The 20,655-nt window shown below is 25.0% G+C and overlaps 2 protein-coding genes across 4 annotated transcripts in view; one reads left to right on the top strand and one right to left on the bottom strand.

Moving 5' to 3' along the window:
- LOC127287610 (RING finger protein 121) overlaps positions 1-20,655 on the bottom strand; it is a 96,342-nt gene that overhangs the window by 51,457 nt on the left and 24,230 nt on the right. The window contains exons 1-2 of one of the 3 annotated variants that reach the window (XM_051314627.1): positions 7,764-7,964; positions 3,141-3,175 (exon numbers count right to left, since the gene is read on the bottom strand). In XM_051314627.1, the coding sequence (XP_051170584.1) occupies positions 3,141-3,175; positions 7,764-7,790 (62 nt within the window). In that variant the 5' untranslated portion in view covers positions 7,791-7,964. Of the gene's footprint in view, positions 1-3,140; positions 3,176-7,763; positions 7,965-20,655 lie in introns of those variants that run through there. The other 2 variants (XM_051314628.1, XM_051314629.1) reach the window with 2 other exon arrangements.
- Positions 10,676-20,655, top strand: part of LOC127287609 (protein kinase C and casein kinase substrate in neurons protein 1) — a 57,454-nt gene continuing 47,474 nt past the window's right edge. The window contains exon 1 of the mRNA XM_051314626.1: positions 10,676-11,255. The gene's annotated coding sequence lies outside the window, so the exon portion shown is untranslated. The remainder of the gene's footprint in view (positions 11,256-20,655) is intronic.

The raw sequence follows: 20,655 nt of genomic DNA, 5'->3' as shown, positions 1-20,655 counted from the left end.
AAACGAATTTTTTTTCAGATATTTTGGTAATAGTACAATTGCGGAGACCATTTCACTATTTAATTTGAAAATGAAAATAACAGAAAATCAAAGACAATGTGTAATTCGATAATTAAAAAGTGACAGCTTATAAACATAACCTAAAATGCATGAGAAAAAATTCGTCGATAAAATCAATATAGCCGAGCTTTTTAGAAGGTAGATGGCAGCACTCATCTATTTTCTTTTTTTTTAATTTTTTCTGAATCGTTTTTATAAAAAGCAAAACTGCCATCTACCTTCTAAAAAGTTCGGCTACACGGAAAGAAATTTTCTGTAGAATTTACAGAAACTCCTGCGCCATCTACTGATGTTTCTCCAAATAGAGAAATTTGTAGAATCATTGGCATTAAAATCTGTTAATTCTACAAGTTTGAGCTACAGTTCTTAAAAACTGTTGAGTGACCAAATTATGTATACTATATGGGGCTAATATATACTTGGTAGAGTATTTCTTATAAGTTATATTCTCCTCCGAATACATTAAATTCGCGGAACATTATTGTATAAATTAGTATAACTTCTATGTAAATAAATTCATCCTTCAATAATTTTCTAACAAAAAAAATGAGGAGCAAGTTTTCAAAACTTATGATAAATCCACTTTTTCTTATGTCGAGAAATTGAAACAAACGACTTTTCTCACTTAATCACTACAGTTAATTTTAAAATAAAAAATTTGTAATAATTTATTTCTATAATAATGTTTATATACTTAAGACGTTTCCTTTTTAATTAAACTTTCTTGCCGACACTATGATAATAATAAAAACACTAAATTCGCCTTAATCTCTCGCACTCAATCGTACTCAGCCTAAGTCGAATCACTGCATTGTTTTCGCGCATGCGTTAAATCCTTACAGAAAATATCTGTAGAATTAACAGATTTAGGAACATGTAAAATCTCCAAATCGATGTTAAAGAATTACCAGAAAATTTTTTTCCGTGTATATTGATTTTATCGACAAATTTTTTCTCATGCATTTTAGGTTATGTTTATAAGCTGTCACTTTTTAATTATCGAATTGCACATTGTCTTTGATTTTCTGTTATTTTCATTTTCAAATTAAATAGTGAAATGGTCTCCGCAATTGTACTATTACCAAAATATCTGAAAAAAATTCTGAGTCGATTCAATTCGGCCATGATTGATATAAATTGATTAAATTTTTTGCATCAAAAAATGAGACCGTTTCGTGTATCACTTATAAAAATGATACACAAAACGATCTCTTTTTGATATAACTTATGTGCATCAAAACGTTGCAAAGATTTGATGCAATTTTTGGTCTCAATTTGATACTTTTAGGAAAACTATGATACTTTACTTAAGTATTAATAAAGTCGTTAGAAATAATATACTTTTGCTTGACTCATTTTATTGTTTTATGTATCAAAAATTAAAATACTATAAATACTTGCAACAATTTATAACAGAAATGTTGCTATACTTACTGTTATTATTACATTTTCAAACTATTCGTATCTATTTAGATAAATTTTCATGAAATGATAAAAAATCTCCATGAATTCCGTTTTGCAAAAAATATGCAAGGTAAAATTTTATTTAAATTCATAATATTAGATTTAGTTATAAGAAGAAAAAAAGCAAATGAAGGATGTATATGTCGTAGAGAAATAGAAGAATCCATCAATAAGTCTATTTCCTAGACAGTATAGGAACATTCATCTATTTACCAAGAGAGTAAGCCTAGTGATGCACGTCAAACCGATAATTGCTCAACATCGTTCGAATGTTTTCGGTTCGAACACACTTCATGTTGTCGAAATTTTTGATACTTCATTGTTTTTATCGTCTCGGTTGGTTCGACAGAAATCGAATGTCATGAATACTAATATCACGTTTATCACAATATTGATTATCAATAAATATAATATCGGTGCTTATGATTTTTAGACATTATATCCGAAGACGAGCAACAAAAATGAAGATTTTTTGTTTTCAAGATGCGGAAAAAAGTCAATCAGGATAAAAAATAATATAAATATTATAATAATAATAAATGAATATAAATTTAAATATAACTGTTATATGTAGATAATAAAAAAGCATTTTTTAATAGGTTTACGAATTAAAACTATTAGTAATATTTTGTTTAATAAAAAATAAGTAAATATTTAGTATTATTTTTTTACTTTAGACGAAATTCAATATCGATAAATACTTAAAGTTGACAGGTGATATTTATATGTTTATTTATGAATTAAAAATTTGTCTTTATAAAAAGTTTCTACATTTTTTGCTAGAGCAGGATAGGGTAATTGACGAGAATTATGAAAAATGGCGAGTGAGGACAATGGAAACCAACCACGAAGTCAAAATTATCACTAGTGCACGGAAAAAAAAAACTAACTATTTTAGCACCAAACTGCTTTATCCTTTATCAGTATATAATTTCGTTTACCTATTAAAGTATGAAATAATGCTTTTTTAGTTTAAAGTAAGTCCATACTAAATAAGTATAATGGTTATACTCTTATAGTAATAGTGACGTACATTAAAAGCATAAAATTGATGCCCGCGAAGTACGACATATAGTCTACCTAAAATAGCAAGAGCTTCTTCCTTTTTGGTGGATAAATTCTTGCAACCTGCGTTTTGGCCTATATCGATATATCGACATATCGATGGTTGGAAAGGGAGGGAGGCGTGGCCAAAACGCAGGTTGCAAGTATTTATCCACCAAAAAGGAATAAGCTCTTGCTATTTTAGGTAGACTATATGTCGTACTTTGCGGGCATCAATTTTATGCTTTTAATGTACGTCACTATTACTATAAGAGTATAACCATTATACTTATTTAGTATGAACTTACTTTAAACTAAAAAAGCATTATTTCATACTTTAATAGGTAAACGAAATTGTATACTAATAAAGGATAAAGCAGTTTGGTGCTAAAATAGTTAATTTGTTTTTTCCGTGTGTGAGTCTTGAGACTCAAAAAGGTTTACAAGTTAAACCTAATTTTATGAAATTAATTTTTTCCCGATCGAAAAAAGTTCGATACAACGGCAACTCAAGCTGAGTTTATATATTAAATAACAAAATACAAATACAAAAGCTTCATATTAAAATTTACCTTATTTTATCTTCTCGCGTCAATTCAGTCTCGCTCTGAAACAATAATATACATTTTTTAATCAAATATAATTAAAGAAACAATAAACGATGAATAGTTTATAAAATCAACTAAATAAGAGAGAATTAAAAAAGAATTTTTTAAGGCCTAAGCACAATTGAGTCGAGGACTTAAGACGGATACAGAATAAGTAACATTTGCATACACTTTGAGGTTAGGAGGCCCATATCCCGTATTCGTTTCACGTAGCCGACTCTATTGTGCTTAATACTTTACAAACAATAATAATGGTTTTAATCAGGGTTGGGAACATTAAGCTGGCACCACAAGTTAAATGTTTTTAAATATCTCCTGTGTCAGAATTTAGGTCTCAATTAAGGCTAATCACCGCCAAAAGTAAAAAAATCTACCATGCCATAAGTTAGGGCTCATTTAGGGTTTTCAAATGGACATAGAAAGAATTTAAAAACAACTGAAAAAATCAAAAACAATCTACTTCATTTTTTTTCTTTCAAAAAGGGGTTGGTGCTACCTTAATTTTAAGTTGACACAACTCACTTCAAAAGCCAAATAAAAAATCAGATTTTTAAAATTCAACTTTGCCATAATTTAGGGCTCATTTAAGGCTTTCAAGCGAACGTAGAAAGAATTTTAAAAAAAAAACTTCACAATCAGAAGAACACTACTTCATATACCTTAACTTTAAGCTTACACAACTCACTTCAAAAACCAAATAAATAATTAGATATTTAAAATTGTATTTGCCATAATTTAGGGCTCATTTAGGGCTTTCAAATCAACACACCAAAAATTATAAAAAAAAATTCAAAATAAAAAAAACTGCTTCATATATTTTTTTTAAAAAAAAGGGTTAGTGCTACCTTAACTTTTAGCTTACACAACTCACTTCAAAAATCAAATAAAAAATCAGATTTTTAACAAATTTTAATTAATAAATTAAACATTATTTAAATATTTAATACTTTATAATTTATGTTATCTAATATAATTACCAAAAATCCTTTAATTATAATTACTTTAGTTTGTATGGACGTGAAACATTACTTTGACATTTGTTTCATTCATGTCAATGGATAATTTTAGTGAAATATGTATTTTTATACAAATGTTGATTTTACATATTCGTTAAATAGTTTTGAAAACATGATTCTAGAGCACTATTTAAATTTTTTTATATGACAAATTCGATTAAACAACCTATTTCAAAGATCTATAGCATGATTTACCAAAAAGATAAATTGTGATAAAATAAACAAGAATTTTAAAAAACATTCATGTACAAATATTATTGAAATTAGGGGAAAAGTCGGCCACAGTAAGAAACTAAACAAAATTACATTACTTTTCTTTTATACTTGTCTTTAATCTACAAAATGTGAAAAAAGAAATATTCCTTCCAAATTACAACGAAAACAACAGGAAAAAAGTATAATTTGGATAATTTTGTCAAAAAATATGAAAAATGAATTTTAACCTTAATGTACTCGAGCTTAGACATTCATATAATGCAAAATGCTATTAAATATTTCTTTAATCGTTATTAGATATTCATTTTGACTTTTTCACATCCACTACTTCCAAAAATTGACTTTACTTAATTATACTAACATTCTTGGTATGTCAATGACTATTTTTTAAATGATTGCCGATTTTACCCAAAAAGTCGGCGACAATAAAAGAGCGTATAAATATTTTTCTGAAAAATTAATACATTTTTTTATGTAGTAATATTAAAAAAGAGAATCGAAACTTTATATATTGAAAGTAACAAAGTTTCATTTTATGATTTTCTCATAGTTTTTTAAGAAAAACTTTAAAAAAATCGCTCACTTTATCTTATTTTACGGTATGATAAAGTTAAATTAATTTTACCTAATACTGTAAAGTTTGAACAATTTTTACCGTCTAGTTTTGAAAATATTTGTAATTAAATTAACATTGTGTCTTATAGAGTTAACCTCTCCAAACCTATAAATTTAATAATTTTCTTTTAACACTTGAAGTAAAGATATTGGGATGTCCGCTAGGGGCGTGGCTTAGCATTTTATCCTACGTTCAGTAGTACCATTTTTCACCACTATGTCTGAAAGTTACTCTGATGGGTTTAAACTGGACAAAAATTGACAAACATCCTACTTTCAAGGGTTAAAAAATTTTGCAACAGAGAGCGCTTCACAGTAACGGACATCCCAATATGATTTTTGGATAAATTAAATCTCCAAAATAATGTAAAAAATTTTTAAATGATACTTTACCGTCGATTAATATATGAAAAAGATTTTTAAAGTAAACTAAATAAATATTTCAGCAAAAGTTTCGTAAAACATGGCAACATTGCATTTTTTTAATTTAATGTAATTTGGCGCGAAATTTAAAAACTGATTATGTTCTAAAAATCATTAGTCAGACTTTTCATTTTATCGAATTTTATTTGTCATAATTAGTTTTGACCTGAATTTTTATTTGTTCGAATTAGTATTTTGTATAATTTTCATCAAAGAAAAAAAAATGCTATGCAATTAAATTCTACCTAATAAAAATTCTTTAAATTGCCTATTATGTTAAATGAAAATTCGAGCAATTAAAAATTCTGACAAACAAAAATTGGAAGAAATAAAAATTCTGTGAAGTAAATTTTCGGTTATATAAAAATTCTGTAATATAGGTAATTGGTTTGATGAAAATTATACAAAATACCAATTCGAACAAATAAAAATTCGGCCCAAAACTAATAATGACAAATAAAATTCGATAAAATGAAAATTCTGACTAATGATTTTTAGAATATAATCATGCGTCGTAAAAATTGTTACAGAAAAGCTTTAAATAAATTAATTTCTGACCCCATGTTTCTTATCTGATGTCATATCCGTGACAGTAAAACATAGGCAAAAGATTGCTGATTATACCACGCGATTCTAAAAAGGTTATTTATAATATTTCCACGTTTCTTCAAAATTTTTCTCGTTTTTTCAAATTTGGATAGAATCTATAATTATTAATGTATTCTTAGTTTTTCTTAGTGATAGTGTGTTTCACAGATAGCTAATACATATAAAATCGTTTAAATAATTGAGTCGCCGGAAAGTAAAACCACACATAAAATTCTGACGGCCATGTTAATTCAATGGGAGTCAGAATTTTATGTGTGGTTTTACTTCCCGGCGACTCAATTATAATTTATAATGATTTTAGTTTAAATGAATATTTGTGAGTCACCTGGAATAACAATTTTCTTTTGCCAATATCAAATTAATTTTACGATATTTATCCTAAATTCTTTGCATTTGTGACTTGTAGTTACCCAATCAGCACGAAAACTTGCAGCAAAATTGCAGGAAGTTTGTCGTGTAAGATGTGCAAGATTGCAGTGCAAACATATAGCAACAAAATGTCATCTTGTGGCAAGGTAGTTAAGCAAGCTTGCAGCGAACTTGCTACATGTTTGCACTACAATCTTGCACATCTTGCACGGCAAGCTTCTTGCAAGTTTGATGCAAGTTTTCGTGCTGATTGGGTACGTAAATATACTTCAAAATTAGTTATCTGATTTGATAGAAAAATATAACAACTTTCAGTAGATAAGATTTGATTGAGTTTCGTTCAAACTTTTTGATAAGAAATTTTTAGATTTTCCTACGGATAAAATTTGATAGAAAAAAATAAAAAAAATTAATAGAATAGTTAGATTTTTTAATAAACAGAATTTAATAGAAATATTTATTAAATACTTTCTTTTTTCGTATAAATTTTGAAAGAATTTTAATTTGAACCTTTTGATAATAAAGTATTACATTTTCATTTAGTATTAATTTTTATAGAAATTTTATCCAAACGCTTGATACGTACATATTGATTAAATTTTCGACTTCCTATTTAAAAAAAAAGAGGAATTTCAGTATTTGATAAATTTTGATTGAAATTTCAATTCTTAGATTATAGAAATTTTATTAAATTCAATACTTTTTAATACTTATTTTAAGCAGGGCAAAGCGGTCGAGATTGATTAAATAAAAAAATTTTTTAAACAAAACAAATTTTCTTTAAAGTACCTACCATTAAATTTTGATAAATCTTTCAATTACAAAGTATAAATCAGATTCGAACCTACTTTAAAAAAAAGAAATTTTTTTTTAGAATATGCCTACATTATAAAACAAGGGAAATAAATTTTGCAATTACAACAGTATAGAATTAAATAATTTTAAGGTTACAAATACACGATCATTCATATTTATAATAATTCGAGTAAAGATAATTTTTGTGAATTTATCCTTCTAAATGTTGATTATTTTCCTCATTTATTAAATATGTAAATTTATTCTCGATAAGACTTTTACAAAATCACTTAAAATTACTTTACTTTAATTGAAAATGATTTAATTGTTTCAAGTAAAATTACACAAAATTCTATAAAAAAAAAGAAGCAAATACAATGGTAGTTTATTTTTCTTATATCCACAATATGTAAGATTACTTTTATTTATTTGACAGATAATTTATTTTAAATTTTGAGGTTATTTGTAAAAGAAAGATTTTAGTAAATAAATTGTTTAAATTAAATTTTAAAACTAAAGCAGTAACAGAAATAATGCCTTTTACCTTATTTTGTAAGTTAGCTAAATCCATTATGAATTTTTAATTAATTTTACTCGTTCTGAATATTCGAGTGTTAAAAAAATAGGTGAATCGAAACCCCGGTTCTATATACATTCATCACATATAAATCACATAATATGTCAATGTCAATGACTTAATGTAAATAAGTTTGGTAACTCGTAAGCATAGATTGTATATTTTGTTGATAAACGTCAAAAGCAAGAAGCAACATTTGACGTGGCATTGTATGGCCCTCTAGTTGTTGGAATGCGTATTTCTATTGTAAGGTGATTCTACAACAACTTTTTTATTATGTCGCCTCGTAGGCTGCTTCTACAACAACTTTAGGCCACATGGAGCGGTTGAATTCATAGAGATAATATAAATAGAGTGGAGATGGTCTGTATAGAGGCGTCCGTTTGATAGAAAGAGAACGCGATTTTAGCACCAGTAGGTGTCTCTCTTGCGCTGGTGCTTATTGAAGGACAGATACTGGTGTTAAATCTTTCTTCTCTTTCCAACCCATTCTGTTTATGTCAGGACACTTCCCTCTTACGCAGCCGCCTATACCTTGTCTACTCTATTTATATTATCTCTATGGTTGAATTGGTTTCCATTGTTCCCACTCGACATTTGTCATAATTCTCGTCAACTACTGCTCCCTGCAGTAGTAAAAATTTAGGGATTTTATTGCTAAAATTAAAAGTTACTATAAAGTTACTTTCTACCAGAGCAGGGTGCGGTAGTTGACGAGAATTATGACAAATGGCGAGTGGGGACAATGGAAACTAAAGGTGCTTTTATACCTTCAGGCTGCAGTCCCATGGCAGCGTTTTGCGTTGCGTTTTGTCACTAGACCCTGAGTGTAAACATAGCAAACATATATCTGCATCTCTTTTAGGCTGCAGTCCCATGGCAGCGTTTTGCGTTGCGTTTTGTCACTAGACCATGAGTGTAAAAGAGATGCAGATATATGTTTGCTATGTTTACACTCAGGGTCTAGTGACAAAACGCAACGCAAAACGCTGCCATGGGACTGCAGCCTTACACTCATGGTCTAGTAACAAAACGCAACGCAAAACGCTGCCATGGGACTGCAGCCTCAGTATTTTGGTAAAGCAATCGGCTGGATTGAATTTTCACGGTTGTATCACTGAATTTGATTGGCTCTAACTAATATTCCATTTCCACCGTGAAAATTGAATATTATTAGAGCCAATCAAATTCAGTGATTCTCCGTGAAAATTCAATCCAGCCGATATAGCTTGACCAAAATACTAGAGGTATAAAAGCACCTTAAAGGCGCTTTTTTTGATTGGCTTTGTTATGGAAAATTTCTAAGAGAGCCAATCAAAATTGGTTAAAACTCTAATTTTCAAAGTATTGGGATTGGGAACGGTGGTCTAGTAACAATCTAGTAACTTTGACCCATTCTCTCCCTCCATTTTGTTTTTTCTACTCTTTCTAACCTATTAATTGAAGAGAGACAAAGAAAGAAAATGGAGGGAGAGAATGGGTCCCCACCAGATGGCGTATTGCAGTTTAGCCGATCCCAATCGGTGGTCTAGTAATAATCTTGTAACTTTAGACCGATCTCTCCCTCCATTTTGATTTTTCTCCTCTTTCTAACATGTTAATTGAAGAGAGACAAAGAAGGAAAATGGAGTAAGAGATCAGTCTCTCACCAGATGGTGTATTGTAGTTTAGCAGTTCCCAATTGCAATTAACTCAGAAAAATTACAATAAATTTTTATTTTGTGAATCATTAATAATAATAATAATCACAATAAACACTATTTGTGAATTATTAGTTATTCTTGTGAAATTTTGATAATAATCACAATAACCATTATTTGTGAATTATTAGTTATTTTTGTGAACTATTGATAATAATAATAATAAACATTATTTTGTGAATTATTAGTTATTTTTGTGAACTGTTAATAATAATTACAATAAACATTATTTGTGAATTATGAATTATTTTTGTGAATAATCTTTTAACAATTAAAGACAAATAATAATTATTTAATTGTTACAATAATTAATATTGTGAATCATTAAATAAATTGTTAATTTCCAAATAATAAACTGAATAAAATTGGTTTTTTACCCGAAAGGGGTTTTTCCAAATAAATAAGTGTTTATTTATTCAATATCCTACAATTCATTTATAATAAATACTAAAACATAAATTCAATTTTAATTTGAATTTAAATTCAGTACCCGCTTTTAAGCGGATGATAAAGTATAAGAATCAACCGCATTGGCTATATTTTATGGATATAACGGAAATATAGTCTCTAGAAATTTAGGACGTGACAGTCATCATTATTCATTGTTACGTATAAGAATTAGAGAAATAAGAACATGCTTTTTTCTCATTTTCATATGTTACCATATAGCTGAGCTGTGGCCGTATCCTGAAAGTTACGTTACGTTACGTACGCCAACGCAGAAAAGCTTCGCGAAAGAGATGCTTGCGTTACAAAAGGACAGATATAAATTTGTGTCCTTTTCTATCCTATGAATCAGATTCACGAACGGGTTAGTTTCCATTGTCGTCCTCACTAGTCAAATTCCCAATTCGCCATTTGTCATAATTCTCATCAACTACCGCACCCTGCTCTAGTAAAAATTTAGTAACTTTATGGTAACTTTTAATTTTAGCAATAAAATCTCTAAATTTTCACTACAGCAGGGAGCGGTAGTTGACGAGAATTATGACAAAATGGCGAACGGAGATAATCAACAATGGAAACCAACCGACTTTCGTGAAGCTATTGTGCTTTGGCCTTGACTGTACCCTGACAACTTGCAGTACTGTGACCGCTCCTTTACTAAGCAAAAATGACGCACGTATATCTTTATCTTTCTCATACTCACAGTCTAAAATACAAAAATACAACGCAAATATCAGCAAATAAAGTAACGCGTCACAATCTCATCATTATTTAATCTGTGGCTGAATTCAGTAGCACCTCTGGTGATTTCTAATAGAACTACATCTTTTTAGAGAACATGTTTTTTGTGGTACACAGGTTGGGACTTATAACTTAACATTTTTAATCACGTCCTCCTTTCTCTGTGTCATGGGCAAAATATCCCATTTCAATATAGTTGATGGATTATTTCCCAAAAGAAGTAAACTTGAAAATTAAACGAAATCAAGTTAAAAGTTATTGTTTGTTCAAAGCAGAATACCAATGTGTTCTTTGGTATTGCATTTCGTGAAATCGTGTGTGTAAAATATTAAACTATATATAGTTTAAATTAAAAGAAAATTAAATACAATTCATTATTTTGAATGTAAATTTACTCGTGTGCAAATTGATTCTTGACACTTTAAGTTTACATTAAACCTGTAACACGTGGATAGCTAAAATTGGACCTTTAAAAACCACTGCCTGGGTCTGAGTTTCAAGATTCTTTTTCTTTTTTTTTTTTGGGATCATCGAGTTGTATTTATTTTGATTGGAAAAAAATTCTTTTGCGGTATGTATAAAAGCAAAAATTACTTTTATTTATTTTATAAAATGTTTATATTTATATAAGTATAAATGTTTCTCTTTGGTTTAGTATAAAGTTTGTTATATTTATTTTCTTTTTTGTTTCTTTAGTAGACGATGTTTTTTTTACATCTGTTTAATTAAAATTGTCCGGTTTTTGTGTATTTTATTACACAATAAGTTGTTTAAGAAAACAAGAAAAGTATTTTTTTTTTTTTCTAACTTTTATTATATCTCTGCAAACTAAGTTCTATATATAGATATATAGATAAGTTTTGCATATTTATCTTTGGAACTTTTATTAAATTATAATTAACTAGTCAGGTTTCCACTACCAACTGTTGATGCAATTTCTAATCCGAGAATGTGACAGTATATATAAGGTTACCAGTCGTAATTAAAAGTAGAAATCTATAAAATAAGGTTGAATGATTTATTATGTATATAGTAACTAAATTGTACAATTTTTCTTGATTATATTCTTTTTATTTTATTTTACTAAAATAAATTCAACTATTTTGAAAAATTTTAAAGAACATAAAATATTTAGGCAAATAAATTCATTTTTCACTGTAGAATATATTTATTTTAAAATGTTAAAAAAAAAAGTTTGTAAAAAATCCAAAATTTGAATTTTTTTTTAAAGGTAAAAATAGTGACATCGGATTGTACGAATTTTTTTTAACTTTCTTTTTTAAATACAATTTTTTCGATTTATTTTACAAAATAATTTTAAACATCGTTTTCAAAAATGTGGAAAATTTAAGGTTACGAAATTGCGTCGTCAACATCTTAATTTTGATCAATAATATAACCAAAAAAAAAAAAAAAAAAAAAAAAAATAGAATTTGTTCGATAATATTATGGTAAAAAAACTTATAAATTTTTCGAGTTTTATATATAATATAAAAAGTATATTTTTAAAAAATACGTCATCAACTATTCTCAGATGATTTCCAGTGAATCACTTCTATTTTTTTTTTGAATCTAAAATTTTTCAAATTCTTAAAAATATTTCTCTTAGTTCAATTTTGAAATATTTTTTAGAATAAAATTTCTTGATACATTCAATTATTTTTGAAATTTTGAATCCAAAATGTCTGTGAAATTAATTATTTTCAATAATTTTAATGAAATTTTTCGAAAATAAAATGATTTAAAAACATTTTTCAAATAAAAGTTTTCTAAAATTCAGTTATTACCTAAAATTCTTGTAAAAAAAAAAAATTCATCAATTCAAATTTACAAAATTTTTAATTCAAAATCACCTGTAATTTGATTAATTGTATAAAAATTTTTGACTGTAATTATTCTAAAAATGAATTATTTTAAAAATTTCTATTTAAAATTCTTCGCCAAGTTAATTATTTTTAATAATTTAATTAAAGATTTTTTTAATATTCAATTATTGTCTGCAATTTGTTTAAAAAAATTTCAATTTAAAATCTCTTAGAATTAAATTATGTCTAAAAATCGAAATTTTTTTGTTAATTTTTTTTTTTTTAAATTAAAGAAGAATTTAAAACAATTTTTGTTCTAAATTTTCCCTTTTTCCATAAATTATCTTATTTTTAAAAACTAGCTGAACATTTTTTTTATCCATCCCTCATTCAAACTTTTACAAAATTCTGAATTTTTTTAAAAAAAATTTGCATTACTTCAAGCTTCGGATTATACGACTTTTTTTTTAGTTTTTTCTGTATTTTGTACATATTTTTCAGCACTCTTGTACGTGTGGTTACTTTTTGGAAAAATGTGCCCTTCAAAGGGTTAAACTAGATGCGACTTTTTCGACTTTTTTTTACATTTTTTTTTTTTTACTAAATACGTATTTTTTAGTATACAATGCTGATCTTCTTCAGATCTTCTTGATTTCAATTATTTAACAAATTTTTAACTAAAATTTTTCTCCAAATTAATTATTTTTAATAATTTTAATGAATTTCTTCACAAATTCAATTATCATAAATTATTTTTCAATTAACAATTTTATGAAATTCAACAATTGTTTACAATTTAAAAAAAAAAATTACCAAAAAATTTCAATTTAAAATCTTTTAAAATTTAATTATTTTTAAAATTTTCCATATAGAACTTTTTGAAATTTAATAATTTCAATTATAACTCTTCCGAAATTCAAATTATTTTTTGATTAATTTAAAAAATCTGAATTATAAATCTTTGAAATTTCAATTATTTTTAAAAAATGTTATTTAAAATTATTTGATAAATTATTATCAACTCAGTAAAATTTAATTATTGTCTGATGTTTAATAAAATATTTTAAATTTAATTATTTCTTAAAATTTCAACTATAACACTTCCAAAGTTCAATTATTTTTAATAATTTTAATATTTCTTTAAAAATTCAACTATTTAAAAAGTTTCAAATAAAAACTCTAAAAAACTCTAAAAATTATAATTATGTTCTGAAAATCATTAGCTAGAAATTTCATTTTGTGGAATTTCATTTGTCATAGGGTCAGTTGGGGTAAATGGGGACAAGAGGTTTTAGAGCTTAATTTACAGTTTTAAAATTAAGTTCAACGTCAATATTTTAACCTCAGTTCACCTGCAAGAGGTTTTGAGTATTGCCAAGCTTTTATCTTGACAATTGGCAGCAAGATAAAAAAAGTTATCGCTCAATGCATAAAAACTTGAAAATCAAAGTCAAACTGTTTCAGTATTTTGTCGAGCATTTCAAAGAAAACAGACTTAAAAATCATACCAAATTTTTTTCTTATTCCTTATGACTCCTATAACAGAAATTGACTTGAATTTTTGATTTTTGTCAATTTGGTTAATAATGACAAGCTATTTCCATTTACCCTGAGTTTTCAAATTTTTGGGGTAAATGGGGACAGCTTGTCATTATTAACCAAATTGACAAAAATCAAAAATTCAAGTGAATTTCTGTTATAGAAGTCATAAGGAATAAGAAAAAAATTTGGTATGATTTTTAAGTCTGTTTTTTTCAAATGCGAGACAAAATACTGAAATAAAAAAAATTAAAAAATTTCAATTGGTTCAACTATTATATATATACTACAAATTTTTTTTCAAGCTTTTTCATCCCTTAATACAGTAATATACTTAAGGAAACCTTTTTCTTAAAACTTTCTTAGAAACTATGCTGTCCCCATTTATCCCGAATTTTATGAAATTTTCTAAATTTTGGGGTAAATGGGGACAGTCAGTTTCATGCGTTTAAAGCTTATCTAAATTTTTTCTGCTGCATAAAATTAATCCTGGGAATGTAAATAACAACTTAAAAAAAATAAATCCGCAAATATTACCTTTTAAAGGAAGAAACTTACGTAATTTGTGAAAAATAGCGATTCTGTCCCCATTTATCGCAACTGATCCTAATTATTTTTAAGCTGAATATTTATTTGTTCAAATTAGTATTTTGCAGAATTTTCATCAAAACGATTTTCTTTATCGCAAAATTTTTATATAACCGAAAATTCACTTCACAGAATTTTTATTTGTTCGAATTTTTATTTGTCAGAATTTTCATTTTCTCAAATTTTTCTTTAACACAAAAGGCATTTTAAAGAATTTTTATTGGGTAGAATTTAAATGCATAGAATTTTCTTTCAGATGAATTTTCATTTGTTCGAATTATTATTTGATATAATTTCCATATAACCGATTTTTCATACCACAGAATTTTTACTTAACAGAAAAATCATTTAAAAGAATTTCTAATTGATAGAATTTTCATTTGTCCGAAATTGCAAATGGCCGAACAAACAATCGACAGAAAGATTTGGGTACGATTTTTAAAATCAACCAATCAAAAATTATACATAAAATTGTGATTGCTTGATTTTAAAAATCGCGCCGAAATTTTTATGTCGATTGTTTGTTCGGACATTTGCAATTTCGGACAAATGAAAATTCTATCAATTAGAAATTATATAAAATGATTTTTCGGTTAAATAAAAATTCTGTATTATGAAAAATCGGTTATATCGAAATTATATCGGATAATAATTCGAATAAATGAAAATTCATCTGAAAGAAAGTTCTATCCAATGAAATTCTATCCAATAAAAATTCTTTAAAATGCCTATTATGTTACATGAAAATTCGATCAAATAAAAATTCTAAAAAATTAAAAATTCTGTGAAATGAATTTTCGGTTATTTAAAAATTCTGTAATATAGAAAATCGTTTTGATGAAAATTCTAGAAAATACAAATCCCTTAAAATGAAAATTCTAACTAATGATTTTTAGAACATAATCATGCGTCCCGTAAGACAAATGTCTAAAAAAAAAAATTCTGACAACAATTCAATTTTAAAGTTTTTATTTGAAACTTTTTAAATAATTAAATTTTTAAAGAAATATTAAAATTATTAAAAATAATTGAACTTTGGAAGTGTTATAGTTGAAATTTTTAGAAATAATTAAATTTCAATAGATTTTGTTAAATTGTGAAGAGAAAACTTATTTAAAAAAAAATACGAAAAATATATTTTTCAAAAATTAAAAACAATGATTTAATCGATAAAACAATGTAAAAATTATTTGTTCAAAAAATATATTTTTAAAATTTTGAAAAAATGGTAAAAAAAAATTGTGTGGATATATTTGGAAATCCTTGTGTCTAATTTTAGACATTGATGACTGCAATAACAAAAATAAATTTGTTTTAATATTTTTCCATTGAAATGAATGTTACATACTTGAAAATGTAATTAAGTTTTACATATTTGAATGAAAAGTTTATTAAAAAAATTTTTAATTTATATTTTTTAAATAATAAACTCAAAAAAAAAAGATTGGTAAAATTTTTTCTTATTTAATTTTAAAATATAAAATAAAATATATACTACTTTTTCTTTTTTGAACTTTATGTTATAAACAATTTAATTGTTAAAAAGTAATAGAAAATCGATGAAGAGTAATATATTGTAAAACTTAAAAAATGTATAATGAAAGCATAAATTTATCTTATCTACTTTCAAAATAATATGAGTCATCAACTTCATAAAATATTAATGGATTTTTTTTAAATTTGTTATGTATACACGTTTTTGTCAAATGAAGTTGATAAAATGATAGAAAAGTTAAAAATCACTTTTTGACTACTTTTTTTTAATTATTGTAAATCTAAACCCAATGGCACCCACGTGGAAAGATTCTTAGGAAAATGCTCCTGGGAATTTCCTAGGAATCTTTCCACGTGGGTAATGACGTTTTCTTGATTTTACCGATAAAATGTTTCGATAGAATTTCAAATTTAAAAAAATATATAAAAATTAAATTAATTCTTTCTCATTAAAGAAGCAAATTGATACAAATTGAAAAAAGTAATTTTTTTAATTAGTTTGAATTTTGAATTTTGTTTTGTATCATGTGAATTGAAAAAAATAAATACAACATTTCGTCAAATTTTTTTTTGCCGGACATTTTATTCAAAGTTATTTATTTTTTAAGAATAAAAAAAATTAAATACCTATGACTTTTTTAAAATATTTGTTTAAAAATTTTTATATAACCTGAAATCTATGGTAACCAGTTAATAAAATATTAAGAAACGTAACTATTTAATTTGCGAACTTTTTATATAAATTATGATGAAAATAATAACGTTTCAAAAATCAGAAAATTTTATAAAACATTTCTTTTTAAAGTAATTTTAGTTTAATATTTTTGTATATGAAAAATAAATCTAGCTATTTAAATCTAATAAAGATATAATAATAATTATGAAATTATTGACTTTTAGGTTTTTAATTCAAAAATTTTATTTTCTTTAATAAAAATATAAGTATTTCTTGATTCCAATATTATTCTTGTATTAAATTTATCATTTATTAAAAAAACAAAATATTTCGAAATTAACTTTTTTAATACATATGTTATGTAAATAAAGAGAAATTTGAGTGAAATAAATAAAATCATATTTAAATAAAAAGAAGTCGGATTTTTAAATTTTTTTTAAAATTTATTATTTTAATCAATCTTGGCGGACATTTGTTCCTTTTATTGCAAAGAAACTTTTTTTTTTTAATATACAGTTGATTCAAAAATAAAAGAGATTTGCAATTTTTTAAAAAAATCACTCATTATACGGTGACTTCCCCTAAAAGGACTGTATCGTGAAAGCTGACTATTTTCAGACACATTTTCGCGACATATTTGTATATATCTTTACAAAGTGCAGAAAATTGCTACGGCTGACGTGTAAAAATTTATCATTACTAAGCAAAATTAAACTGAAAAATCGTCTTTAAAATTATTTAATCAATAGATACATAACAAAAATTTCAATTATAAAAATTTATACAAAACTTTTTAAGAAAGATTTTATTTGAGTGAAACCAAAACACGTAAAAAATTTGTTATTGTTTATTAAAATCATATCACAATTTATTAGTTTTTATAAAATATTTTTTTAAAAATATTCTCGATAAATAATTTTGATTTAATTAATATTAATAATTTTAGTACGTCATTATTAGATTTTGATTAAAATTTTTTTTAAAATAATATGGTAAAAATTGTATTCCCTTTAAAAGTATTAATTATCAAAAGTAGGAGGTTCACGATGTTATTTCTTCACCTTAAATTTTTCAATTAAAAAAAAATTTTTTTTTAGTCATCTAAAACAAGCAGGGTGTTAGCAATTAATAAACAATTATTATAATACAGTTGTAAAAAATTCTACTCTCTAAATCTGAATTAGTAAAAAAGTTTACTAATTTGAATTAGTGACTCACTTTTTGCTTCTCAATTAATAAAATTGTACTAATTATTAGTAACCTTTACTAACAATTAGTAAAATTTAACTAATTCTAAAGCAAAAAGTGAGTCACTAATTTAAATTAGTAAACATTTTTACAAATTCAGATTTAAAGAGTAATTAACCAGATTTGTATTGTTCAAATTCAGTAAGAATTAATTAAGACTCAAATTATAATTATACATTAAGAATTTAAAATAAATTTTTAGAATTTTCATTTAACAAAATTTTATTGCCTGCAATTTAGTTTTGCCCGAATTTTCATTTCTTCGAATTATTATTCAATAAAATTTCTATTTAATCAAATTTCTATATTAAATAATTAATTAAAAAAATTTTCATTTTACAAAATGTTTATTTCATGAAATTTCAATTTAACAGAATTATTATTTACTACAATTTTTATTAAACAGAATAGCCATTTAAAAGAATTTTTTATTTCACAAAAAGAATTATTTTCTAGTTAAATTTTCATTTGTTTGAATTTACATTTTACAGAATTCTTAAAACGACAAATTTTTATTTTACAGAATTGCAATTTCGGAAATTTGAAAATTCGGTGTTTTAAAAATTCTGTAAAGTGTGATTTTGAAACAAATGAAAATTCTTTTAAATAACTATTCTGTTTAATGAAAATTTTATTTAATAATAATTCTGTCAAATGCGAATTCAATGATATAAAAAGTCTATAAAATTAAAAATTCTGTAAAATAGAAATTCGATTAAACGGATTTTCTGTAACATAATAAATTGAAGAAATATGATTCGATTAAAATTAAATTCTATTGATTAAATTCTGTTAAATGAAAATTCTAAGAAATTCATTTTAAAACTTATTAATTCGTCTCAATTTTTGTAATTCTTATTAATTTTCAGTTTGATACACGGAAAAAATTAATTCAGTAGATTTTACAGAATTATCATGGAGTAGTGGATGCAGCTCTTTACGAAACTGAGTGTTGTTAAATGTCACTAAATATTCAGGATAAACTCTAGAAATATTCAGTATAAACAACGAAATTTTTGTAGTTTATCCGAAAATATCCATCACATTTTACAAAACTCAATTTCGTAAAGAGCTGTATCCGCTACTCCGTCACAGTTTTGTAAAATATACTGAATTAATTTTTTCCGTGTAGTAACTGCAAAAAGATAATCTCAAAATTTATATTTTACTTTAAATAAATTATATTAATCAGCTATTTGTTTGGTTTAACCATTAAATATAATAATCTACTTTGGCAATATAATATTTATAATATTATCTTTCATTTTACGATCCAATTTAGATTATATATATATATATTTATAAGTTATTCATATATAAATGAGCCAGGGACCATTTCGGAGACAAAATGATATGAAAAAGTCAATTCTCAATGCTGTATATTGTACAGTAAAGCGATAAAAAAATTTAAATTTTCTTATTTTTTCTACTTTATAATATTTATAAATTTTATCTATATATCGAAAATAAAGTTTATACTATATGCTCGTAATTTAAGAGTTTTACTGTTAATTTCTTATACATTTATTGATTCGCTGTGAATCTCTAGAAGTTTATAATGCTACTTCTGACCCATTTATTTACAATTCTATTACAGACGTTCAACCAGTAAGAATGCGTGTTACAGACATATATCTTATTTCGTTGATTACTGATTTATTTATTTTCAGTTGAAAATAGTAAAAAAAAAACTGTATGCATAACGTATTTACTGTAAATTGATTTATGCTCTGTAATTTATTTGAATCAAATATCAGATTTTAATTTAATCAGAAAAAAACTATAAGAAACATTTATTTTCAAATATCTATATTTTCTGAATTATAAAACTGCAATTATTTCAAGATGTATTTCAAATCCAAGTTTTTAAAGTATATTAAAAATCTTACTGTCATAAAATGTAAAAAGAAATTGTAGTTGTCAAATATGTATGACAAAGCAACGAATTTCCATAAGAACCAATGTTAAATTTTAATAATCTAAATTGGTCGTAACTTTTTTTTCACAAGTACCTGCAGGTCTTAAAAATTTAATTCAACAAAAATTTTTATCGACAATTTTTTGACAGTCTTTTTTTTATTGATTCTTTAGAATCTCTCATAGATTTTCATCAATTTTTTTTTCTTTTAAATAATTTTTAATTTATTAAAATAAAAATTATAAAATTATAAAAATTAAAAAAAAAATTAGTTCTAACTTACAGTAAATAATATAAAAAATTGAGGGGCTGATAGTAAAAATGGTTTAAAATAACATTGGGAGCAAAAGTGGGATAAGTGACTTGGGAGCAAAAACGGGTTAAAATTATTCGTTTAATTTATTGATAAATTCATTATATTATCGCGATTAAAAAATATTAACAATAGGAAAAAATGCATATTTTATTATAATTAATATTTTTTAATCGATAATATAATGAATTTATCAATAAATTACACGAATCATTTTAACCCGTTTTTGCTCCCAAGTCACTTATCCCACTTTTGCTCCCAATGTTATTTTAAACCATTTTTACTATCAGCCCCTCAATTATAATTCAAAAATAAAAGTTTTTAATTAAAAGAGAATCTAAAAATTGACGTTTTTCATGTGTCCCATTCATAGTCCTTTAAAAGTACAAA

Source organism: Leptopilina boulardi, unplaced genomic scaffold (genome assembly GCF_019393585.1).
Source record: "Leptopilina boulardi isolate dan_hultmark-lab unplaced genomic scaffold, ZJU_Lbou_2.1 LbouV2_371, whole genome shotgun sequence".
In the NCBI taxonomy this organism is placed as follows: domain Eukaryota; kingdom Metazoa; phylum Arthropoda; class Insecta; order Hymenoptera; family Figitidae; genus Leptopilina; species Leptopilina boulardi.
The sequence above is the reverse complement of the archived record's forward strand: the minus strand, read 5'-3'. Positions and strand labels throughout refer to the sequence as shown.